At 46.8% G+C, this 26,961-nt stretch overlaps 1 protein-coding gene across 1 annotated transcript in view; it reads right to left on the minus strand.

Annotated features, from left to right (window-relative positions):
• The window catches only part of AHCTF1 (AT-hook containing transcription factor 1), a 220,573-nt gene that overhangs the window by 104,116 nt on the left and 89,496 nt on the right, over positions 1 to 26,961 (minus strand). The window contains 1 exon segment of the mRNA XM_066596053.1: positions 14,564 to 14,705. Within this exon segment, the coding sequence (XP_066452150.1) occupies positions 14,564 to 14,705 (142 nt within the window).

Below are 26,961 nucleotides of genomic sequence, written 5' to 3' on the forward strand. Positions count from 1 at the left end.
TAGGACAAAAAGCCACATCCACAACAAAAAATAAACCACCAACAACCCGAAACAGGAAACAACTTCTAATACAACAAACTCGCACAAAACACTCGACACCGAGAAGTCATTAAAGAAAAATGGACAAATATCTAAACGAAAGAAGTGCAGGCACCCCAACACGAGCAACCCGCCAGTCAGACATAGACAAAACAACCACAGGTGGAAAACAAAAAAGTAGACCCGTCAAAAACATCAAGGAAAAGGAGAGTAAGACTGCGCATCAATCTGCATCCCCTTCAAAAAATACTCCACCACGCGCTGCGGTTTCACCAAGCTCTGACTACGAAGCAATGGACACTTCTTCTATACAAACTAACGAACAACCAACGAACAGTGCAGAAATGACGCAGGCGACACTAGTGGCACAAGAGGTCTCAAAAATGCTTCTCCCCTTATTTGATAACAGACTTGAGGCGCTGCACAAATCCATAAACTCAGCAATGTCACAAATAACAGATAACACCCAAAGGCTGACAGAACTAGAAACAAAAAACCAGAGCATAGAACAGACCATCGCAACACTAGAAACCGCGCTACAAAGAAGCCAGACAGAAACTGAAATGCTCCGGGAAAAAGTCGACGATCTGGAGAATAGACACCGTCGCAATAACCTCCGCTTCGTGGGAATACCGGAGACAGTATCTAACAGCCAGCTTATAGCCTACTTAACCACGGATCTACCGCAAGCGCTACAGATAGATATATCCAATGACCCCCTAACAATAGAAAGAGCCCACAGAATCGGCCCACCAGGGGATGGGCGTAACAACAGAAGCAGACCTCGCCCAGTGATAGCAAAATATATGCACTGGACAACAAAAGAAGCAATTCTACGAGCCTACAGACGACAAGGAGAACTGATAATACAAGGGGCAAAGATCCTGCTGTTCCAAGACTTCTCGGTGGCGGTGTCACAGAAGCGCAAACTGTTCACCCCGATCTGCCAAAGCTTGCACGAACGAAACACACGCTTCCAATTGCTGTACCCAGCAAAACTCCGGATACAAGACGGTAACAAATCCTTAATATTCAATACCCCGGAGGAAGCAAGAAGACACCTACAGATGGAGGGGAACGGAGAACAAGGCTGAAAAAGAATGAAAAAAAGGAACTGTACTGTTGCTCTTTATTACAATCCTGTTCCAAATACAGTGGATGTGGCGCACGCCACGCAAAAAAGAAAAGGCGAAATAGATGTTTAAAGTTTACATGTTTATTATTACTATGTTTCTCACATTTTTCATTTTTTTTTCTTTTTTTCCGACCCATCTGACCTTTAAAAAATGGACCACTAGGAGGATCAGGAGGCCCCGCAGGCACGGCACGATCAACACCCAGTTGCATCCGCGGCTCGCTGGGACCGAGGGATGCGACAAAAAAAAAGAGGCAAAAACTACGGTAACTATGACCAAACTACACCTACCAACATGCCTAGAGACTTAGAAACAACAGAATACCAAACACCCACCACAATACAAACACTATCTTGGAACGTAGACGGACTTAACACACCCATTAAACGGAAAAAAGTACTGACACATCTAAAACGATACAAGCCAGACATAATATTCTTGCAGGAAACACACTGGAAGAAAGAGGGGAAGGGAGAACTGAGAGCACCATGGATAGACGCATGTTACACAGCCTCACACACATCAGCGTCACGAGGGGTAGCCATCCTGACCAGAAAAAATATGCCACACACAATACTGCAAAGCATAGCGGACCCAGAGGGAAGGTACCTAATAGTGAGAATGAAAATGGATGAACAAACGTACGCCTTGGTGAACGTCTATGCCCCCAACACTGACCAACCAGCATTCTATGTCACACTAATAGAAAAACTACAACCATATCTAAGCGACAGAATAATCCTGGGGGGCGATTTTAACAGCATACAAGACGAAACACTAGACAGAACGGGACCATCTACCCAAGCAACCTCAACCACACATGCACTACTAACACTTAAAGAACAACTCAGTGTATGTGACCCATGGCGACTCTTGAACCCCACTAGCAAAGAATACACATGCTGCTCCAACGCCTACCACTCATTCTCACGCATAGACTTAATATCAAACAGCATTTTTGAATACCACTACCAATCGGAAATTCACCCAATATCCCTTAGCGACCACGCACCGATAGTAATGAGACTACAACTGAGAACCCCGCAAAGGCTAACCAAAATATGGCGCTTCCCCTCATTCCTATGGGAATCAGAGGACTTTAGAGCATACCTGAAAATCCACTGGAACAACTACGCAGACGACAATAATGCGCATATAGACAACACAAACCTATTCTGGCAGGCTTCAAAAGCAGTGATGAGGGGCCACATCATAAGCTACTTGTCCCATAGGAGGAAAAAATTCCAAACGGAGTTTGAGGCACTACATCATTCCCTCCTAGAAGCACAAAAGGAACATACGAACTCCCACAATGACAACTCATACCAAACCCTTCTTACAGCGAAACACCTACTAAATACGTTTGTACACACCCACGCACATTGGCAAAACCAATTAACAAAAAACAAATTTTACAGGTGGGGTAATAAGACGGGACGCTTGCTAGCCAATTTGTCCAAACAAAGACAGCCACACAAGCCAATATTGACCTTAAGACATATTAATGGGGATAGTCTTACAACAAAACAAGAAGAGGTGGCTCAAATACTGCACGAATACTTCGAAAATCTATATAGGGCAGAACCAACAAACGTACAAGACATAAATAACTTCTTAGAATCCGTGAACCTACCAAAACTAACAGAAGAGCAAAAATCCCTACTAGACGCCGACATACACGAGGAGGAGGTACGAGAGGCGATTACAACAGCACAAGGGGGGAAAACACCGGGCCCCGACGGATTTTCCGCAGAATATTATAAAATACTAATAGCAGACATTGTGCCAGTCCTGACTCAACTTTACAACACAATATACACACAACACACAGACAGAAGACTTTGGAACATCGAGAACGATACTGCTTCCCAAACCAAACAAGGACCTGACAGACCCAAGATCCTACAGACCAATAGCACTGCTAAACTGTGATTACAAGTTTCTGTCCAAGATACTAGCCAACAGACTCCAGCTAATCCTCCCATCCATACTAGACCCAGCACAGAAAGGCTTTACACAGGGGAGGAGTGCTCTAAAGAACATCAGAGCCGCCATAGCGGCGACGGTGGCAGCACAAAACCCCGAGGGCCAAACTACGATGCTACTGAGTCTGGACGCAGAAAAAGCCTTCGATAAGATGGCCTGGCCATTCTTAAACATAATATTGGAAAAAAGAGGTTTTGGACAGATCTTTGCGAATTACATAGACACGACGCAAATGAACGCCACTACCACCCTCACAGTCAACGGCCTTAACACCCCCAACATAGATCTATTTAGAGGAGCCAGACAAGGGTGCCCTCTCTCACCACTGTTATTTAATCTATCAATAGACCCCCTACTTAGATACCTGACACAAACGACACTCTTTACAGGGGCGACCTGCGGTGGTACTAAGATAAAAGTTGAAGCATTTGCAGACGACCTCCTATTGGTGATAAATAACCCCAGGGAAACACTAACCCCCATATTACAAGAAATCAAGAAAATCGGTAAACTCTCGGGCTACACTTTAAATCTAGACAAAACAGAGGCTTTGCTTCTCAGAGGACCGGCCAAACCCCCGTGGTCAACACAATATCCATTCAAGTGGGAAAAACATGCTATACAATACTTGGGGGTACAAATCACAAGAAGCCCACTCAAACTATATAACACAAATATAGAACCCCACATCAAAAAACTAGAAACTACCCTAAACACATGGAAAAACTTCACGATCTCTTTCTTGGGAAGGATAAGCCTAATAAAAATGATAGAATTTCCCCGCTTATTATATATCCTACACTCGCTACCCATATTTTTAAAACTAAAAGATATAAAAAGAATAAACTACCTATATAGGAACTTTATATGGGGGGGAAGAAGACCGCGTATTGCGCTCAAAGCGCTACAGAAACATAGAGAGAACGGAGGAACTAACTTACCTAATCTCAGAGACTATAATTTAGCAGCCCAGGCGCGAATCATCCACGACTGGATTCACGATAAGTCATACTTCACAAACAGACCACTTGAACAAGAGATGGTCGGCACAACACGACTCCAGAATATCCTCCATCACACATATGCAGAACTCCCAGAAAAAACTAAAAAGAATCCCTTGATACTGACGGCCTGGAAAACATGGAATAAACTGCGCAAAGATAGCCAAACATCGCCACAAACATCACTGTATTTGTCACTAATGAACAACCCCAATTTCCAGGACGGTAATCCCCACAATATATTTAGGGAATGGGGGGCCCAAGGAATACATACTATAGATAAACTATTACACATAAGAGAACGACGAGTTTTAACACACGACGAAATGAAACAAAAATACCCCGAACTCCGAATTCCACTATTCTCGTACCTGCAAGTCAGACATTACATCACAGAACTCATACCACGACTACAAGAACCTGATTGGGTACAAACAGGCGACACTTGGATGACCAGGAAAACGGGTCCGCGGGGCATGATCTCAAAGCTATACAGGGCAATAAGAAATATGAGAGAGCAGGAGGATATTGATCCGGGGGTGGGCAAATGGGCCACGGACAACCCCGATTTCACACCGACGCTGATAATGAAATCCCTAACCTCGGCACATAGGTATTTACCATCGGCCAGGTTCTTAGAGATGAGATTGCAAATTGTTCATAGATCATACCTAACCCCAAGCAGAGGATACCACATAGGAATTTACAATACCTCAAACTGCTTCAAATGTCAAGCACCACACGCAAACCTATACCACAGTTTGTGGACATGCCCCTCAATACAGGAATTTTGGACACGAATAGGCGACTACACAAAAACACACCTGACGAACTTTTGCCCACAAGAACCAACATGGGCAATACTTGGCTATTTAGATCCCGAAATCTATCACTGCTCAAGGGGTGTCAGGAAATTACTGCACTTCATAGCAGCGGCAGGACTAAAGGCCATTTTACAGACATGGATACAACCAACAGGGCCTCCATTTAGACTGTTCCTGGACAAGCTAGCGTTTCTGTTTCAAATGGACTGGGCAGAAACATCGCTTTTTAAAGAAAAAAAGGTACAAGCCTTCTTTGAAACCTGGGGGAGTTTCATTCAATTATTACCACAAAGGGTAAAAGATAGACTGAGAAGCTCCTTCCACTATACTTGCTGGTTCCAGGAACAGGTGGCAATAGGAGACATACCTATCTAGGGTGAAACACAGACCGTGCCGTAGCCGTGCGGGGCCTCCACAAAGTTTTGCAGATCCTCAACAAACAGGTCAGTAGACCAAAAAAACAAAAACTTGTGGTCAAAGTGGGTCAAAAGTTTTGATTTAATATGTATAATTTGTTTGATTTAATGTTTTATTTTATGTTTTATAAAAATACAAAAAATGCAGGTTGATACAAGAAACAAAGAAAAATCCTGCAAAACTACGATAACACTGAATGTATGTTTTAACCTGTTTAATAAAGACAAACTTAAAAAAAAAAAAAAAGAGAAAAAAACAAAATTAGGCAAGAACAAAAAGGTATGTCTTATGAGCTGCGGTCACATGGGGCGTGAATTCCACAGAATGACTGCAGCGGCACTGCACGGAAATACGGCAAGATTTCCGTGGCAGAAGCACAGCTTTAAAACTTGCACCATTCGGCGAGAGAGGCTCCCTGCCGTCCGCTGCAGCCATGGAGATCAAGTTGACATGCGGCGGATTTGAATTCCATGCAGCATGTCAATTTCATCGTGGTTTGTCTGCAACGCTTCTCCGCAGCATGTGGACGAGATTACTGCAAATCTCATTCACTTTGCTGCTTTATACCGGAATAAAAATTGCCAGCGGAATTTCCGTGCAGACTTTTCATGACAATTCTGCCTCATGTGAACCCAGCCATACAGGCAGCGAAAGAATGTCAAAGCAAACACGAATTACTGTGAGCCTGATGAATATACATATATAAAAACAAACAAACATTGGCTTCCATAACAATGATTCCAGGCAACAGCTACTCAGTATCTGGATGCACCAGGGTTGGTGCGGAAGCCGGTGCTTCAACCCATATAGTGGCCAGCACTTGCAATTGAAATGAATTGAAGCGGTGTTTGCAATATTAAGTATGAATGCCGACAACTATACAGACGCCGGAGCAGTGGCTTCTGCTCCTACTCCAGCATATCCTGGCACCAACAGCAAGCGCTGCCTGGAAACCCACTTTAAAGCAGTTAGCGACTCAGTTTGCCTCTTCAGTATTGCTACATCGGCAATGCCTGCATTAATTGTTACAGTTGAATTATGAAATATTTACCATGCCATTTCCCAAAAAAAAAAAAAAAAAAAAAAAGACAGGAATTAAGTCCTACCTGGTAATTCCCTTTCTTGAGCCCTCCTGACAGCATGCACCTGGAGGTTGTCCGCTGGACACCTGTTTGGCAGAAAGCAGAATATACAAAGGCAACGCCCCTTCACCAGCTCACCAGTGTGTACCAAATGACTACAGTCACACTGTTTTGCTTAATAAAAGGTTTTATTAACCCCTTAGTGACTGGGTTTTTTCCCCCCATTTTTGTTTTTTCCTCCTCCCTTTTAAAAAATTGTAACGCCTTTATTTATCCATAAATGTCGCTGTATGACAGTTTGCAGATTGAGTTGTATTTTTTAATAGTACTATTTATTCTACTGAAAAATTTAAAAAAAATAATCTAATGGGAGAAAAAAAAAACAAGAAAAAAAACGACATTCCGCCATCTTTCAGTGCATCCTGTTTCTATGTCGCATAAGCGGCAACAAAAATGACATAACTTTATTCTATGGGTCAGTACGATTACTACGATAGCAAACTTAGTTTTTTTTGCTGTATTTTTTTTTAAATTAATTTAAATTTTCTGTCTCCATTTTCTGTGCACAATAACTTTATTTTTCCGTTGACATAGTTGTGTGAGGGCTCATTTTGTGTGGTACACCCTGTCGTTTCCGATGATACCATTTTCGAATACAACTGACTTTTTTAATCGCTCTATTACATTTTTTCTTGAAAATAGGGTGACCAAAAAAAAAGCACATTTCTGGCATTCTTTATTTTATTTTTTTCGATCGACGTTCACCGTGCAGAGTAAATAATGCATCACTTTGCTAGATCAGCTTTTGCGGACATAATACGCATTTTTGCTTTATTATTATTTCGATTTTATTGCAAAATAAAATGGGGGGGGGGTCTGAAACTACTTTTTAAAAAATAATTAGTAAAAAACTGATTTTATTTCTACTCTTTAGTCCCCAGGGAGGACTACAACCAGCAATGCTGTGATCACTCCTGCAGTATGATGTAATGCTATAGCCACCCCACAGGAACAGCTGGATGGGCAGTCTGCCAAGACAGCCATGGGGCCTTTCGGAAGGCCCCTGGCTGCCATGACACCTGCCCAGCTCTGCCGATCTGAGAGGGGGGGGGGGGAGGAGTTTGTTAAGGATCCCCGAATATCGCTTTGGGGGATTTAAGTACCGCTGTCAGAATTGACAGCGGCATTTAAAGGGTTAATAGCTGCGATCGACCGCGTGGCCAATTGCAGCTATTGGCCACAGGTGTCAGCTGTAATAAAAGGCTGACGCCCATGCTGTATGGAAGGAGATAGCGATGCTATCTCCCTTCATACACTTCCTGCAATGGTAGGACCTAAAAACACTATTGAGCCATCGCAAACCATACATAACACGTTACTTCACGTGTAAGCATAAAACAAAAAAATAGGGCAGGAAAAGACCCTATGCTGTCAGGATGACTCAAGAAAGGAAATTAACAGGTAGGACTTAATTCCTGTCTTCTCATAGTCATCCCGACAGCACACACCTGGAAAAATGCCAACAAAGGCTTTTTTTTGGGGGGGGGGGGGGGCACAGACGGACGACTACTGCCTGTAGTACTTTGCGCTCAAAGGTCATATATCTGCAAACCTCCAGGTCCAGGGGGGTAATGCAAACATATGCGTACTGGAACCGATGGTGGCCTTGGAAATCTGGTCTGTTGTTGCCGGGGCTCTCAGCCCAGGAACAAGCAACTGCCCTGGTGGAGTGTGCTTTAACCCCTTTAGTGGCAGGTTTCTTACCACCCTGTCAGACCTACCAGGGCAGGATTTTTTATGGTTCAAACAAATTTTATTTAGTCATCCATTCAACTAACGTAGGCAATCACATAATGTAGTTATCCATCATGCCCTGCCACCAACATTAAACACTGTTCCAATAGCTTACTTTGCAATACGATGACTATATTTTCCAAACGAAATACTTGTAGAAAAACTTCGGAAATTAGAGCATGGAAGTAGAAAATAGGAAAAAGAGAGAGAAAGAAGAAAAAAAAAAAAAGGGATAGAAAAGAAATAGACACAGAAGATCTCCGATGCGCCCAATAGGGGCACCGTCCCCGCTCGCTCGTTTGTACCTTTGTTTAGGAAACTGGAACTGTGACAGTTTACTTGGATATATCCCCTCTAAGGAGCCATTCCTTGAGTCGATCAGATGGTCTCAACATCAACCATATCGTCCACGTCGCGTAGAACTTCTGAAGCCTACTGTCATCTCTGGCAATGGTCTCTTCTAATTGTCTTAAATGGGGGCAGGATTTTTTAAATAGGTCAATCATTTAATTTCAATTTTCCGGGCGCATTCCAAGAGCCAAAACGTTTTTACTTATCCATTGACAGCCATATGAGGGCTTGTTTTTTGCAGGACAAGTTGTATTTTTTAATGGCATCATTTTTGGAGATAAAGGTCTTCTATATCCAACTAGCTCATATACCTGGCTTCGCCCGAGTTAATTTGGTACTGGTGTTTATCTGGTGTTAACACGGAAAATCTTATGTTGTCGCTACTTTAGAGATAGAGGAAAAAAATATGTTCACCATTTTGCATGGTTCTTTGCGTTACCCAGGAAACACCACGTGGAGGTAAGAAGATGGCAGCAGAAAACTATTTAAAATAATTAAAATGTCTTTAAAAAAAATTCAAGTACTACAGCAAAAAAAAAAAAAAAGTTCGGTATTGTAGTAATCGTACTGACCCATAGAATAAAGTTATGTCATTGTTGTTGCAATTTGTTCGCCGTAGAAACACGCACTGAAAGATGGTGGAATGTCTTGGAATCTTACGCTCTCCTTAACTTACCTTTGCTACAACAGCATCAACAACTTAACCCTTTAATAATAAATAAATAAATAAAACACAGACAACCAGGTTGGAACAAAAAGGCCGCGGTCTTTATTGATGGGATTTTATTAACACTTGGGGATCAAATGAAACAAAACCATTAATAAATACCGTCTTTAAGACGCGCTAAAACCAACCACAATCCCCAAGTCCCCTTGCCCACCCGCCTAATGTGGGCTACAAATCCCCATCAATCAACCGCGACAGCCTACAGGGAGGGAGGGAAGCTGCTTTACAGCCAAAGATGCCCGGGACCTCTTTGCTGATTACTTAAATGCCGTCTGTTCACAGCCCCCTCCGCTCCCGTTATCCAATCACATAGGCTTCCACCACACCGCTCCTGCCCAGCAACGGGCAGAGCTTCCCGCTCTTTAGGCCACCAATCAATGCCTGCTGCCAGCTTTACCTCAAACCGCCTGGCAACGACACCCTGGCCAATCACAGCAGGAGACCATCACCAACTATTACCTGACAGAATGACCTGAGAGCCAAGTTCATTAACCTTTTAATCACCATAGCAGTATACATTATGGTCCCACATAAACCTATTGTATAACACCAGAACGCTCCCAGATCCCATGCGGATCTCTCTCCTGAGCATCACTCGATCCGTACATTTATTTTACTCCACTTAGAATTTTTAAAAAGTTTTTCAGTACATTATATGGTACTTTAAACAGCACCATTGAAAAATACAACTCGTCTTGCAAAAAAACAAGCCCTCATGCAGCGACATCGATGAATAAATAAAAGAATTCATTTTTTCCTCCCCTTTTTAAAAGAAAATTGTAAGGGGAAAAAAAGTGGGCCGTGTCAGTAAGGGGTTAAATAATGTACTAACTTCCTTCTCTGGGTCATTACGAACCCAGGGATACCACATGTGTAATTTTGTTTTTATTTTTTACGAAGTAAAGGAAGAAAGGTGGGATTTTGGGGTTAATTTATTTTTTATAATGAAATTTTTATTTACTTTAACTTTTTTAAAATGTGTTTTTTTTAGGGGCCTTGCATAATTTTTTAAAATTCATGTAATACTCTGCTATGCAGCGGTATAGCAGGGCGTTAGACAAGGCCATCACACTCAGACAGTCTGAGCGTCATAGCCTAAGCTGGCAGACCCGAAGGCTATATTAAAGCCTCGGGGTGCCACAGAAACCCATCAGAACCCCCTACTCAGATTGAGGGGAGTCTGTTCCTTGACGTTGCGAGGGTTCTGAAAAAAGGAGGGAAGGACTATAGCTTGCTCCCTATGAAAATCCATAAGGACCTTAGGTTGAAAAAAGGCTCCCAAGGCGGGCACCTGATCTTTGAGGGTGCTAGGGCTTAGCCCAATGTCTAGGCCATCTTGCAGGAAATCCAGGATTTGACCGATGTCGGGCTGGCGGAGATCATGGCTATTATGACCCAACCACTTTGAAAATGTATCCCAAACCCTAACATACAATTTTCCTGGTAGACTCTTTAAGACTTTCGCAGAGGGTAGTCACTACTGTCTGACAAGCTCTGGTTCAGAAATTGTACCCGTTCAGCTTCCAGGCTGTCAGTCTGAACCTTCAGACATACCAGGAGGACCTTGCCACAGGTGGTCAGTTCTTGGAGGTAGATGGATAGGGTACTGGGTCGAGAGAGCAGCTAGGAGTAGGAACCAGGGCCTCTTGGGCCAGAAGGGAGCGATTAATATAACGGTGCCTTGAGACCCCAAAATCTTCCTCAGAACCAGTGGGATTAGGGGTATGGGTGGAAAGGCATACGCGAGCCCCCAGTCCCAGGTCTGAGAGCGCGCGTTTATCCCCAGGGAACGTCTGTCTGCCCCTATGGAAAAGAAATGGGGACATTTGGCATTCTCCTGAGAGGCGAATAAGTCCACCTGAGGTGTCCCCCACTCTTCTGTAATCGTACTGAACACGTGGGGGTGAAGTGTCCACTATCCTCGGTCTGCCTGTAGCAGAGATCTGCCGTTAGGTTTTCAGGTCCGCTTATGTGAAAGGCTGTGACGGAGAACGCCTGTCTTTGTTCCAACCCCCTTGGACATAACTGTGCCAGCCAGTCGCGCTAGCATTTGTGAAGATGGAGATTGGGGACGCAGGGTACCAAGCTGTAGTCTTGGCGAGATTAACTGTCGACATCTAGTACTTTAATGATCTTTTAACTTTAGGCGCTAGGGAAACTACCTGATCCAAGGAGGAGGGGGACTATCCCATTTCCCAAGAACAAAAGTCTGTAGGGTTTTGCTGTGGACCTGAGCCCAGGGTACCGCGCCAATGCAGGAAGTCATGAGGCCCAAAATCCTCATACCTTCCCTGACAGACACCCAGGAGAAGCGGAAAACTGTATCCAGCACAGCCCGCCACCTCTACAGGGGAAGAGAGGAACACTGGCGGTGTGAGTCTAGGACTACCCCCAAGAACTTTTTACGCCACTCTGGAATGAGACTAGATTTTGTACGGTTAACAATCCAGCCGAGAGTTTGAAATAGCTGAAGGGTGAAATCTACCGGAGCCCGGAGCCCAGGATTCGAATCTGCTTTTCAGCAGGAAGTCATCCATATACGGAATAATCATAACATTATTGACCCTAAGAAACACTACCATTTCTAAACACAATCTTTGAAAAAAGACATGAGGAGACGAAGTGATCCCGAAGGGCAAGCACACAAAGTGCAGTTCCAAGCCTTCGATGGACAAAGCAGACCACATGAAATTTGGAGAATCTGGATGAATAGTGATATGGTAGTAAGCATCCTTGAGGTCGATGTTAGCCATGTTGTATCAGTCGCGATTAGCGGGATTGCTGACTGTACCAACTCCATAAACCTTCTATAAGTGATGAACATATTTAGGAACTTTAGTTTAATAATGGTCCTATAAGAACCATTAGTTGTTTTTTTTTCCCCTTCAAGGAACAGGGAGGAGTAGAACCCCTGAAGCGATCTACCACAGGGACCTGGACGATGGCCCCTAGGGACAGTAACTCCTGCACCAACTGTAAAGCCTGACTAAGCAAGGGCGATTGGCAGGGGGTAACCCCGAAAATAGGGGGAGGAGAAGATGGAAATTTGATCTTGTAATACTTGGTGATAAGGCACAGGGCAAAGACTAGATGTCACTTTCTCCCACCTGGGCATAAATTGGGTCAGTCTACCCCCCACTTGCAGGGTTCGAGTTGTGGATGCCCCGTGGGCAAAGTCTCACACTTTCCACCCTTGGGGGTAGGACCAGTTTCTGGCTTTGTTTCCCTTTGTATGATTTGGAGGGAACGAAGGGGGGGGGGGGGGGGGTAAGAGGGGGAAGGCCATCTGAAGGTCCTCTCTATTGGGAGCCCATGGCTTTTATCCAAAGCCTTCTCCAACAAGGAGTCAAGGGATGGCCCGAAGATCCGGTGGCCCTGGAAGGGTAGGGCACAGAGCCTGTTCTTAGATGTTCTGTCTCAATTCTAGACTTTGACCCAAACAGCCCTTCCAACTCTATTAGAGAGCATCACCGAGCTGGCTCCGAATCTCACAGACTCCATTGAAGTGTCCGCCAGGAATCCTGCCACCTGCTGGAGCAGGGGCTAACAGCTGGCGATATCTCTAGAGCCTTTTTTGGTAACTAGTGACTGCAGTTAATCTAGCCAAACAGTGAGGGACCTTGCGACAGACGTGGCCGTGATGTTTGTTTTCACAGCAAGGGAGGCGACTTTCGAAGCCTTCTTCATGGCGCTATCCACCTTGACGTCTAATGAGCCCTGCAACTGCGAGACATCCTCAAAGCAGACTTTGACTAGCAACAGCCATGTCCACCATAGGGGTTTTTTCCAGAAAGTAGACATCTGGAGAAAAGATAAGACGATCCCGGAATTCCTTTGGCAGGAAAAATTTATATTTTGCCTGCTTCTATTCAGACAAAATCAGTTGTTTCAGAATGTTGTTCACAGGAAACGTGGGTCTATGCTGGGGTTGAAGACCTCAGAATAAACTGTCTTGGAGTGAGGGCTGCTGTGGAGTCTCTTCCTCTACTTGCATAGTGTGCTGAACAGCGCTCAGCAACTGAGCCATATCAGTCGATGAGAAGAAATACTTTCTAGTATCTTCTGTCGGTGGCATTGATTCCAATTGAGAATCCTCCAGAAGTCCCTCCTCTGAATCTGAATCCTACATGAATGTCCACCTTGCCCTTTTGGCTGCCGGCGGAGGGGAAGGAGGCTGGAGAGGGAAGCCTCAATTTCCTCCCGGATCACAGAGCACATGTCCGCCATAGCCGAGGTGCCCTCTTCCCGGACCACCTTGGCCGTACAATAAGTACAAAGGGATTTAGAATAGGTCTCTTCTAGGCGCCTCATACAGACAAGGCGCCAAGCCTGCAACGCCCGAGGACAGGGGACAGCGCCAGCTTCTCCTAGCCTGCAAAAACCCACATGGGTAGCACACTGGAAGTAAGAGGGGCTGCAGCAGCACACCAGCCTGGAGCAAGGCGGTGCAATTTTGCACGATCCTGGGGGTGAGGATCCCGCATGCGTGGTCTCACCCGCGCAGACCCTGCCAGCCCATGAGAGAGGAGACCTCCTCCCCCCCTCCTGGGCAGGCAGCTGTAGGGACAGGACGACACTGGTGAGCTGGTGAAAGGGAGTTGCCTTTGTATTTTCTGCTTCCTGTCCCAACAGGTGTCCAGCGGACAACCTCCAGGTGTATGCTGTCACGATGAGGGGAAAATGTGTTCTGCAAGATAGAACTCAGTAATTTTATCATTCCTCTCAAACTAGTGTAAGTCAAGTCAAAACAGAACACTAAAGGCCCTTTTACACACACAGCGATTATCGCTCAAAATTTACTTAAAAGCCATCTTTTGAGCGATAATCGTGTGTAAATGTGCTTCCATCATGCACTTACGTCTATCGCCGACTTCAGGTCCAAATAAAATCCTCATTTCTCAGGACGATAAGACAAGACGCTGTGTTCTCCACATACTGTGTTCTCCGCAGGCAGCATTGTTAACAGCTGCTTTCCCACTGGAGATTAGTGATGTATTTTAGAAAACAGACCACCTGTTCTCTAAATACATGCATTGAATTACTAAAGGGCTGATTTAGCCCTTTAGTAGCTATGCAAAATGATCGCTTAGAAGTGTCAGTTTCTGAAAAATTTTCAGCCATCATTTGTGTATAAATCCACCTTTACATTTCTCTACAGAAATACAAAAACACTGCATGCCACCGAAAGATATTCTTATACAGTTACCTTTTTTCCATATAATAGATGGATAGGGTCTAGCCCTATCACTTGCCAAAGTTTGCTGCACACTTGGCAGTATTTTGCCATATTGATCCAGTATAGACTTCCTCGCTGCTGCTCTCTCTCGCTGGCGTCTGTCACAATCATTCTGCACAAAAAAAAAAATTTTTTTAAATTGTAAATAGTTAAATCCACAATCAACTGCATCTACTTTACCCAATATAATCCTAATACAAAAACGGTATTTAAGATCCGCATAAGAAAAAGGGCTACTTAAAAGGGTTGTCCTGTTACCAAAGGAGTGTCTATTTTACTACAGGCAGCTGTATTACAGGGATGTTGCCCAATAACCAGACAAGCCCTTTAAAAGGGGCATAGGTCATCTTTTCACAGCAGTTTATGAAAGCAGCATAAGGTAGTGACAGGCGTGCTGATTACAGTAATAGGTCTGCTGTATGCATCTGTGCAGAATTTTGACTGCTATTAATAAAATGCAAGTTTCTCCCAGACAGAACCACAGAATAGTAGTACTCGATGCGGCTAAACTGCAGCTCATGATTAATCCCTTAGTGAATGAGCTTTTCTTCATTTTTTCGTCCCTTTTTTAAAAAAAATTGTAACTCCTTTATTTATCCATCGACGTAGCTGTATAAGGGCTTATTTTTTTGGAGGACAAGTTGTATTTCTCAAATGGTACCATTTACTGTACCATATAATGTACTGAAACTTAAAGTGTAAAAGTAGTGAATTTCTTACCGAAAATTCCTCCCCCCCCCCCCCCCCGAGTCATCCTGACAGCATATCTGGAGGTTGCACCTTGACCTTGTAGGGACAGGAAGCAAGAGACTTCAAAAGGCTCCTCCCGCCTCCCATTCTCCAGTGTCTTCTCAATTACTTACATGGACATGTCACGGTTAACCAAGGAAGATATTTTATTTGCTCCAAAACAAAAACATGGTTAATTCCATTTGAACATAAACAAGGGTAGCTTATCCGAGTTTTAACAAACGATATTATGCAAAAAATGTTTAGCATGAAAAAGTCCTTCATAGGAGCCTCTGGGCTACAGATTCGTACCCACATAATCGTAGACATATATGTGAGAGTTTTGGGAGGGAATAACGTGCCATCAGGATGACTCGGAAAAAAGGAATTTTCGGTAAGAAATTCACTCCTTTTCCCTGGCGTCATCCTGACGGCATACCTGGAGTATACCAGATTATTTTCTTGGGGGGGGGGGGGGGGGGGGATTACTGCCTGCAAGACCTTTCTCCCGAACGAGAGGTCGGAGGAGAGGTCCGTAACCTATAGTGTCTAGCAAAGGTGTGCAGGTTGGACCATGTGGCCACCTTGCCTATTTGGTCCGGCGTAGCCATAGCCCTCTCTGCCCAGGAGCAGGAGACTGCCCTGGTTGAATGGGCCTTGAGACCTTCCGGGATAGGTCTGTCGCTGGAAGAGTAGGCTTGCTGGATTGTGGTTTTTATCCAGCGGCTAATGGACCTCCTAGAAGCGGCTCTTCCTCTGCCCCGCCCCTGAAATTGAACAAAAAAAAACAGTGAGCTTCCCTAAAGGATGATGTCTGCTCTAAGTAGCATAGAATGGCCCTCCTTACGTCCAGGCTATGGTAATCTCTTTCCCTATCATTTTTGGGATCCTGACAGAAAGATGGGAGGATAATTTCCTGCTGTCTGTGGAATTTCAAGGCTACCTTTGGTAGAAAGAAGGGGTCCGGTTTTAATATGACCTTATCATCCTGGACTGGTAGATATGGTGTTTTACAAGACAGGGCCTGTAGCTCGCTTACGCGCCTCGCTGTTGTGACTGCTACCAGAAATACAGTTTTTAAAGTGAGGCACCTAATTGATATCTGATCAATGGGCTCGAAGGGGTTTTTGCAGAGATTCTGGAGAACTAGGTTCAGGTCCCGGGGGTGGGGTGGGGGGGGGGGGAGACCATACTACGCCAAACTGGCCTCATTCTTTCTGCCGCCTTCATGAACCTGCGGATCAGTCTATGATCTGCTAAAGGTTGGTCTAGAATGGCCGAAAGCACCGATACATGTACTTTTAGGGTCCCTGGTCTTTCTTTTTTATCTAGACCCTCCTGGAGGAAGTCCAAGATCGCCGCCACCGAGGTGTCAAGATTGGAGACTTCCAGCCCCCTTCAGGAGGAGAACTTTTTCCAAATTTAGTTATAAATAGCTGATGTAACAGGTTTGCGAGACTGGCGTAGTGTCGCGATAACTCTGGAGGACAGACCTTGTCTCAGTAGCGTCTGTTCCTCAATATCCACACTGCGAGGTTCAGTCTCTCTAAATTGGGGCACAACACTGGGCCCTGCGCTAGGAGAGGTAGGGGGATGATGTTTATGCCTGCGAGATGCGCCACCATCTCTGCCACTATTTGAGAATATTCTGGGTGCCGTTGAAATGCCGAAAGGTAGACACTGAAACTGGAAGTGGCATACACGGCTTCCTATCCTGATGGCAAAGCGCAGGTACTTGTGATGTTCCGGCAGGATTGGGACGTGGTAGTACGCGTCCTTTAGATCGACGGTACTCAAAGTACCATCTTTCAATTAGAGTTACTGCTGACCTGACTGTTTCCATTTTAAACCTTTTATAGGTAATGTATTTGTTCAGGCCCTTCAGATTAAGGATCATCCGGTAGCTGCGGTTTTTTAATAAAGAAGAGGGGTGAGTAGAATCCCAAGCCCTGCTCTACCGTGGGGACCCGACTACCGCCCCCATTTGTAGCAGATTGGAAATTATTTTTAAAGATATCCTGCAGAGCAGGGGATTGCGTGGGGGTGACCCTGAAGTTATTAGGGGGCCGGGTGAAGAATTCTATTCTGTACCCCTGGGCTGTGAGCTGCAGGACCCACGGGTTATCTGTGATCTCCTGCCATTCCTGGGAAAATTTTAGTAGTCTACCCCCACCCGGTAATCCTCTATGGGGGTAGAAGTTGTTCCTGTCTTACCCCTGCCTCCTTTGGGGTAGGACCAGTGCCCAGTCTTTCCTTTGCCCCGGTAGGGCCTGATGGATGGCTGTCGTCTGTGGGGAAGTCCGGTCCTCGCCTGGTCCGGAAAGCTGTGGGTCTTGTCGGTAGCCTTCTTGAAGATCTCCTCCAAGTCCGCACCAAAGATGTGTTGGCCATGAAAGGGAATGTTGCACAGCCTTCCTTTGGATGCCGTATCAGCCTTCCACGTTTTCAGCCAGACCGCCCTCCTGGCCATGTTGGACAATGCGGCGCTCCTGGCTGCCAGCCTCATAGATTCGGCAGATGGGTCTGCCAGGAAACCCGTTGCCGATCTCAGCAGGGGTATGCACTCCTGTAATGCCTCTCTAGGGGCCCTCTGTTTGAGCTGGTCGTCCAGCTCACCTAGCTAGAGGAACATTGATCTTGCCACAGAAGTCGCTGCAATGTTGGACTCCAGCGTATAAGCCGTTGTTTGCCAGGCCCGTTTCATTAAGGCGTCTACCCTGTTATCCATAGGGTCTTTAGGATGTGACGAGTCTTCAAATGGGAGGACCGTCTTCTTGGCCATTCTGGCCACCTGTGCGTCCACTTTGGGAACATCCTCAGATGCGCACATCTTCCTCTGCGAAACGGAGCCTCTCCTTATACTCGCGGGGTAGGTAGAGGTGTTTGTCCGCGCAAGCCCATTCGTCCGCGATCACCTTTTTCAGGGTGTCATTTACCGGGAAGACGATGCGGTTCCTCGGTCTGAGCCCTCCAAACATATCGTCCTGCACGGACCTTGGCTCGACCACATCCTCGACCTTCATAGTATCCCTGACTGCTTTAATCAGGTCATCCAGATCACCCGATCAGAAGTAGTACTTTTTGTTCTCATTCTTAGCGTCAGGGGGAGGGTCGAACAATTCACCATCTGAAAGGTCGCCCAGGGATTGTTCAGAGTCTGAGCTCGTTAGCAGTATGTGGCTAGACCTTTTGGCGGTCCTTCTCTCCCGCTGAGCTGGGGGGGAGACTGGAGATTGATGCCCGGACCTCCTCCCTAACCAGGGATCTTATATCTTCTCTGAACGCAGACTGCTCGTCCGTGAGGATCTTGGAGGTACATTCAGGACATAGTTTCTTTTTCTACGCCTCATCCAGTTTTTTAAGACACAGGGCGCAATTCCTGTGTCTTTCCTTAGGGTCCTGTTTAGACCTGGTGGACTCCCTGTCCTGCAATGATACATGCACGCACATAAGGGAAACCCCCCATACATCGCAATAAGTCCCACTGAGCATATTACCCCTACATAAGTCACACTTACAGTTTGCAGGGCTTCCACTTCTGATTCTTTGGTAGTCATGGTGCAGGATAGCAGTAGACTAAAGCAGCTTGTCAGGATAATCCTTCACTGAAGGTGTCCTGTCAGTGGAAGCTTGCCGGGGGATTTCCATTTTTAAATCTCCTGCCATTTCCGGGTTGCTGTCTGCGTCTGACGTCACCGCGTCACTGGCTCCGCCCCCCGTTGTTGCGCACGGCATGCCTGGAGGAGAGAGGCTCCCAAGCCTATGGCCCGCCGCTCTCCTGGCTGAAGTGATGACACGGGAGCCCAGTGGAGAAGCAGGAGGGGACTCAAGGACCTCTGGCCTGCCACTCCGATGCGCTGGTGACACCCGGGCGGTCAGACCTGTGGCCCGCCGTATTCCCGGACTGCGCCGACTTCCAGAAGGGAGGTGAGAGGGGAGGCAATCCTGTGGACCGCCAACCCCGCTGTCAGCCTTGCGGCTCCCTGGAGGGAGCTCCTCTAGCATGTCCCTGTAGGGACAGGAAGCACTGGAGAATGGGAGGCGGGAGGAGCCTTTTGAAGTCTCTTGCTTCCTGTCCCTACAAGGTCAAGGTGCAACCTACAGGTATGCTGTCAGGATGACGCTGGGGGAAAAGAAAAATTCCTCATTACTACAGTGCACAAACTACAACAAAAATTATCTAACTTTATTCTATGGGTCAGTACAATTACTACAATACCAAACAGTTTTATTTTTGCTGTACCACAATTCTTTTTTTTAAAAGATAAGGTTTTATGTATAACTTACCATAAAATCCTTTTCTCGTCACGGTCATTGGGGGGGCGCATTATAATATCTTGACGCCACCGGAAGCTAGGGGTTTGACAGGGCTTTGATACAGGAACGCCCCCGTCACACCCCTAGCTTCCAACTGGCTACGTTGATGTAGGTCCTACCTGCAGCGTGTAGATTTCTTTTTGCCTGGGCTGGAGGGTTAGGGATTCCTGTTCGTGTTAGGCTTACTTTATTAGCGGTCAATGCTTCCATGTTACAGCGGTAACATGAAAGCATTTACAGCAAAAAAAGCTAAGGCTAACAGGAAAACTAATCCCTAAACCTAACCCTCCAGGGCAGGCAACTATAAAAGCACACTGTGGCTGGGTAACATACACCCCAGCGTTGCTGCTGGCAAACTGCCCCACTGATTAAACTTCGCCCCCTCCGCCACTCAGCACGGCTCCTGCATGCCCAGCGCTGACATGTGCCAAACTGGGCCAGTGATTACACTGCCCCCATCCGCCCCCCCCCCCCCCCCCACTCTGCACTGCTCCTGCATGCCCAGCACTGACATGTGCCACTGAAGCGCTCACAGGTCCAGACCACCGGCTCTCCCCTTCAGTGCCAAGGACAGAGGAGACAGGCGGACAGCCAATCACGAACAGGGGGAGTCAATCCCCTGTATTTTGGCTCCACCAGTACTTCCTTTGGTGTAAAGATACAATAATACCCATTGGGGGGTGGTGGGGGGTGGGGGGGTGGGGACAGACAGCCAAGACCTTGGGTATAGCTTCTACTACTAGGAGGCGGCACTGAACAGAAAAGTGTTAACTCCTCCTACTAGTTATACCCCTCCTACAGACACCATGCTGAGCAGTTTTATATGCAAGCAGTAGGAGCAGCTCAGTAGGAGTACACCATAACTCAATATATGTACCATAGTGTTTATGCTGATTGCATATTGTTAGCGCCATATGCGACTACAGAAAAACGAAAGTTCCAACAAGAAAATAAGTTAATCACAAAATGGGTGGGTGCTGTGTCCCCCAATGAACAGGACGAAAAAGTGATTTTATGGCAAGTTATACCAAAAATACGTTTTCTTCATTTGTATCATTGGGGGACACAGCCAAGACCTTGGGACATTCAAGGGCAGTCCCACAAAAAACATACTTCCGAATCAACACCCATGTTCAGTCAGTGAATGGCTGCCTGCAACACTCTCCAACCGAGGAAGGCGTCCACAGATGCTCAAGTAGGCACCCTGCAGAATTTAGAAAAAGGTATGCAGGGAGGACCAAAATCGCCGTCTTGAAGACCTGGAGGGCCGAAGCCCCATGATAAACCGCCCAGGAAGTCCACCACCCGTGATGTGTGCAGTCACAGCAATAGGAGGAGTCTGTCCATTGGCACGATAGATCCGTATGACGGTGGCCAAGGCCTATCTGGAGATGGTTACCTTGGATGCCGTGGAAGAGAGGTGGCGAGAAGACACCACCTTCGGCAGGAACGAAGGCTCCGGATGCAACACCACCTTGTCCTGACGGAAAGCAAGAAAGGGTGGTGGTGGAGGGGAAGTTTGACCAACAACGCAGCCAGCTCGGAAACACTGCGTATAGACTTAATTGCCACGAGGAAGCCCCCTTCCACGACAAAAAAAGTCATAACTGTACTTCTTTCAGCGGTTTAAAGTGATGACACTGAAGATCATCCAGGATGAGATTCCGTTCCCAAGTAGGTGTTGGTGAAAGGTACAGTGGAGCAGAGTTAAAAAGAAAAAAAACCTGAAGAGTGCGGCTTGCTGACTTGGTAGCCAACGGCCTCTGGTAGAGGAGAGATAGGGCTGACGCTTGACCTTTCAAGGAACTCAACTTCAACCCCATGGCCAATCCCGCTTGTAGGAAGGGCAAAACATGGGCCAGAGTAACATATTGATTGTAAACGACGTTCCTCGCACAAAGCGAAAAACCTTTTCCACACCAGACGTTAAATTTTAGATGAGAAGGGCTTTTGGGTCTTTATCATGGTTTGAATGACCAGCTCCATAAATCCGTGTGCCCTTAGAACCTCGGCTTCAACAGCCATGCCGTCAAATGATGGACCCTAAAATCGGGTGGAAGAGTGGACCCTGCGTAATGGTCACAGGGCGCCGTCAAGCAGATCTAAGAGGTTCACATTCCATGCTCACTGCGGCCAGTCCTGCACTATCGGGATTACCGGACGACCCTCCATCCTGGTCTTCTTGAGCACTCAGTATGAGCAGGCACGGAGGAAAGATGTATGGGAGGTGGAACTCAGACCACAGGATCATCAGTGCATCCACAGCCAGCATCCGAGGATCCCGAGACCTGGCCACGAAGTGCTGCACCTTCCAGTTGACCCTAGATGCCATAATGTCGACGTCTGGTTGCGCCCATCGCAGACATACCGCCCGGAAAAATCTAAGAATGCCATTCCCATTCTCAGAGGTCGACTGTTTCCCGGCTGAGAAAAAATGCGCGTCCTTGATGTCGATTAAAGAAACTCTTGGCTACATGGATGAGATGACCGATCTCAGAGATTCCATGCGAAAATGCCTAAACGTAACAGCGATTCAGACTCTTCAAGTAGAGAACTAATCTGACTGTGCGGTCCTTTTTGGGAACTGTGAACAGGTTTGAATAGGAGCACCGATTGTGCTGGAAACGTGGTACTTGTACAACGACTCCGAGAGAGCAGGTGGTCGGCTGCCAGAATAAGCTGTGATGCCTTTCTGGCGCCTTCGGGAGCCTTGATCTGAAAAAGTCATCCAGGGGAAGCGGTGCAAACTATGACATAGCCAAAGAAGACAATCTCACGAATCCAAGAATCTGACACGCGAGCTAGCCACGTGTTTCTGAACAGGGAGAGCCGGCCCCTCCACCACGGTGGGGCTGACCTTCATATGGAAACCGTTGCACCTGCCGACTTGGATAAACGGGGGAAGGGTTGCCAAGACATCCTTGTTTGAAGGAGGGTCCCCTCCTGTGCTCCTGCAGAGTTTTCTTGCCTTACATCCATTGTCCGTACGAGACAAGTGGCAAAAGGACCGGAAAGAGGATTTCTTTTTTAGCGCAGCCTTTCTTTTTTAGCCCCTTTCTGGAAAAGGAACAAGCCTTTTACGCTCGTAGCATCCTTAATTAGCTCATCCAGTCTGGTCCCAAAGAGGCTGTTGCAACGGAAGCTTCGTCAGCATCTTTTTAGAATCCGCATCCCAGTTCAGCCAGAGTGCCCGTCGAGAAATCCCAGAAACCACCGATGCCTGGGCTAGAAATTCTACGAAATCCAAAGTAGCCGTGCATAAGAATTTTCCGGCCTGAAGAATGTTGTCCGCCGTGTCTGCCAACTCGTCGGTTGGAGTGTCCGAGAGAATTTCTTGGGGGAATTGCTTTGCCCATGCCACATAGGCCTTAAGAAGTGTGGAATAGCTGGTTTCGGCACTTATGTCGCCTAAAATATGTGGCCGCTGCCACCGACTGTTCCACCATCACGTGGAGGGTCTCCTTAACCACAACAATCAAGCTGTCCATCAGCTTGACTAGCTTAGAGGCTTGCTCTTAGTCTATGCCCGAGGGTGATGTGGAGTGACAGTTGCCCTTCCGGCTGGCTGCTATCCCTGGGCCCATGGGATAGAGAGCCTTTGATGTAGAGGGTTGGGAGGTGGAGGAATGGCGGGACTGAGGATGTAGTTATCATACGTGGGCCACTACGCGATGACACCCTGGACCAAGGGGAATCATCGTGTTCTACCATGCGACAGCTCCCGAGGGGGAATCATCTCCGTCCCTACACAGCCTGTGTAAAAAATGGCAACTGACGTGCTAGCCAGGACGGAGACCACTGAGGCAAGCGAGCGCGCCCATTCTGGTTCAACCACCTGATTGACTGGAGCAGCAGAGGGAATGGAAACTGTCGCCACTGGAGTCTGCTGAGATGGGAGGCAGTCCGCACAGCGGGGCTTAGACTGACCACAGGAGAACTTTGCGTTACAGCTAGCACAGGCGTAAATTTGGCTCTGCCTGTAGCTTGTCGAGAACCTTCCGGTCTAGAGGTCAGACGTGGCATTAGCACAGTACTGCGCACAGATTTACCGGGAAGTATAGCTGCAGGAATAGTACAGTGCAGGGGAAAATCGCAACAGCTTACCAAATCCAAAACGACTGCCTTATCCCGGGCTGGAGCTTCTGGATTGCAGAAAGCAGTGCTTCTCCAATGCAGATGCAGCTAACTAGTGCGCCGGCGAGCCGAGAGCAGGTGGGACATCTGTAGAGGAGAGGTAGGGAGGGGGATGAGGGGGCCAGTCACTGCCAGGACGTGGGAGGAGTGGATGGCCTCGACTCCCAAGTGCCCCCTTCCAAAGTTCCCATGCTCCCCCCATCGTGAGCACACACCAGGCCGAAGCCTAGATTAATACCCTCCACCAGGCATATCAGCGACCAGAAAATAGCGGCCTCCTCAATGCACAGCAAGGTCTGTCCGACCTGCAGCGGCTGTGGGCATGCTGCTAACTCACCGCCGGCGCCACAGCACTTGATATGGGGTAGGCCAAAAAGAAAGCCTGGGCCTAAATTCTTTTCACACGCCACCTGACTGGCCGGGCAGCAACGTGACGACTGCTACACCAGTGGGAGACCCGGATCCCCATTGGAGAGGCAATCCGGACAGAAGGCAGAGGGGCCAGGTAGGCCCGAAAAGCTGGGAGCCAAAGTAGAGGCCGCAGCAGCCGCTCCTACACCAGCCGGAGCCCCCAATCCCCTCGGGTACAAAAGGTCACAGCGCCCTGGATTACACGCCAGCCGTGCCGTTCATTAGGCAGCATCAGGTGCCAGTTGTGCCGTTTGTTGCCCACGCATAAGCAGAGGACCAGAGCCTGAGAGAGGAGGAAGAAGTGCCACTAACTGACTCCCATAGGAGACAGGGAAGGGAGGAAGAGGAAAGGGAAGAAAAACCACCAGGGAAGAGGAGAGCATAGGGGTTATACTTACGTATACTCACTCTTCTTGCAAATAGGCATTCCCGATAGTGTTCCATCTCCAGTATGGCAGTCCGTCACCACACTCACCATCACGGAGAGTGGGAGTTGCTCCATTGTGGGGAACACTATGGCTGGCAGGCAACAATCTACTGCGCAAAAGGCATGATCGAGCCACTTTTTCTTGTTTGGGTCAGGCGTAGACAGCACAGTGGAGATACCGTACTGTGCGCTCTTCCACTTGGAGGCCAGGGAAAAGCCCTGCTTCCCCGTATTTCCCTGAAGACCTAACCAAGACATGTCTACCTCCTACAGACGCCAAGCTAAAAACTGACCAGCTAAAAACTGCTGCAAGGGCATAGCTAGTAGGAGGTGTTAACACTTTCTGCTTAGTGTCGCCTCCTAGAAACAGTAACTATACCCAAGGTCTTGGCTGTGTCCCTCAATGTTACAGATGAGAAATTTAATGCTTTTAAACTTACTGCCACCATCTTTTGCACGCAAGAGCTTTTTTCCGTCTACATACTTTCACAGATGCAGCAATACTAAATATGTATTTTATTATTGATATTTTATTATAAATATGGCAAAACGTTTTTTTTTGTATTTTTAAACCCTTAACGCCACAGGGGTACGTCCTGGTTTAGATGATTGTTCCTCAACCAGATCTGAATTAGGGGGGAGACCTAAAACACATTGCCTTCCAAGCAAAGGTCACCCCTAGGGAAAAAGATCAGAGCACATCCCAGTGAGGGTGGGGAGCACGATGAGGCTGGCAACTCAGGAATGTTGCAAGATGCTCTAGACAACTTACTGATTCTTCCACAAGAGGATCCAGAGGGTAAGGAGTCTTCTCTGCCAGACGCATTTGGTAAGGGGTGTAAGGAAGTCCAATCCAGCCTGTCAACTTTAATAAGGTCCAGGACTGCACAAGACAGAGCGTGCTCATTCTGGTTTAACGGCGGACAGGGCTCTGTAGCTGGCAGGGAGCCAATAGGCAAATTGCTGGGAGCCTGTCTCGATGGCAGGCAATCAGCATAGCATGGTGTAGACTGCCCACATGAAAATAGTATAACAGTGCAAGCGAAATGTGTGACTCTGGCTGCAGCCTGTCTAGCAACGTGTCTGACCCCAAGTCAGTCTAATTTGCTTGCTACTATGGGTGCTGCAGAAGGGGCAAAAGTAAAAAAAGAACTTAGCCCACCCTCCGATGGTGATTCCCCAGTTTTCACTCCAGTGAGAAGTACCACCACAGGTTGCACCCAAATAAAGAAAATATGCTCAGATAAGGGGGAAAAAATAAAATAAATAAAAACCTGAGGATGGATTTTAGCCTTGGGAAGTGTGAACACCAAAAGGAATGCAGAGAACGAGTGCCCAGAGCAATGACTGGAGGATTCCCAGGAAGTAACACCTCCATGCAGGGACACCCTGATAAACTGAGGAGAGCCTCTCAGCCTATTCCTCCCTACTCCCTTGGGGGGACACGAGAAAGCAGCTTTCCCCTTCTGTAGGCTAAACTTTTAATTATCAGTCTTCCTTGAAGTAAGCTCCAGAATGGGTCAAGACTAGCTGCTATGATCTCTCCCAGATCATAACAGAAGAGAAGATCTTGCTCCCTTATGCCTTTCCACAACATAGTCAGAAGCAGCAGCATGGAGATCATGATAAAGCAGTGTACTAGAGAATATGGCTCTGGGATGAGATAAAAACCACAGCTCTAGAATGTGTTTTAATACTCTAATCCATGGGAAAAAAATTTCTTCTGGGGAACCCCATACTAATACAGGCTGGGTAAGGACATAGCAGAAAATTTTGGCTGTGGAAAACCATGAAAATGTGGCAAATATATGCAACAAATCTGTATTTGTTCAATGTATTGCAATAGGTAAAATCTACAGCATTTTTGCAACAGAATTAGCTGCAGATTGGCAAATAAGAAAATCCCTGGTACAAGTTCCAGTTTCTGTGAGCACCTTTTATAGATTGAGATCTACTTGTACTGTAAATTGCTGCAAATCAGCAGTACAAAATCTGCTGCGTCTGGACCTGGCCATATCATGCTTTTTGCTTCCAGTAGGAAAACCAGGGCTAAAAACAAGTAACATGCCACCCCCATCTTAACTTATCCATCAAGACCTCAAAAATCATGAGACTCCACAGACCAGTACCCTACATTAATTCTGACCCTTGCCCATTAAATGTAATATCAAGGAGCTTCACCGTTTCTCCCGCAATCTCATGCAGCACTTCGCCATGCCCCACAGTCATTACATCCAGAGCTTTGGCATTCCCAATCATATATAGAATGTCACTATTCTGCCCTTGAATATTCAGAATGCCGACCATACCTACACTGATTATAGCAGAGGGCAGAGTCAATGATTAGTGG

The sequence above is a fragment of the Eleutherodactylus coqui genome, chromosome 3, assembly GCF_035609145.1.
Source record: "Eleutherodactylus coqui strain aEleCoq1 chromosome 3, aEleCoq1.hap1, whole genome shotgun sequence".
Lineage (NCBI taxonomy): Eukaryota > Metazoa > Chordata > Amphibia > Anura > Eleutherodactylidae > Eleutherodactylus > Eleutherodactylus coqui.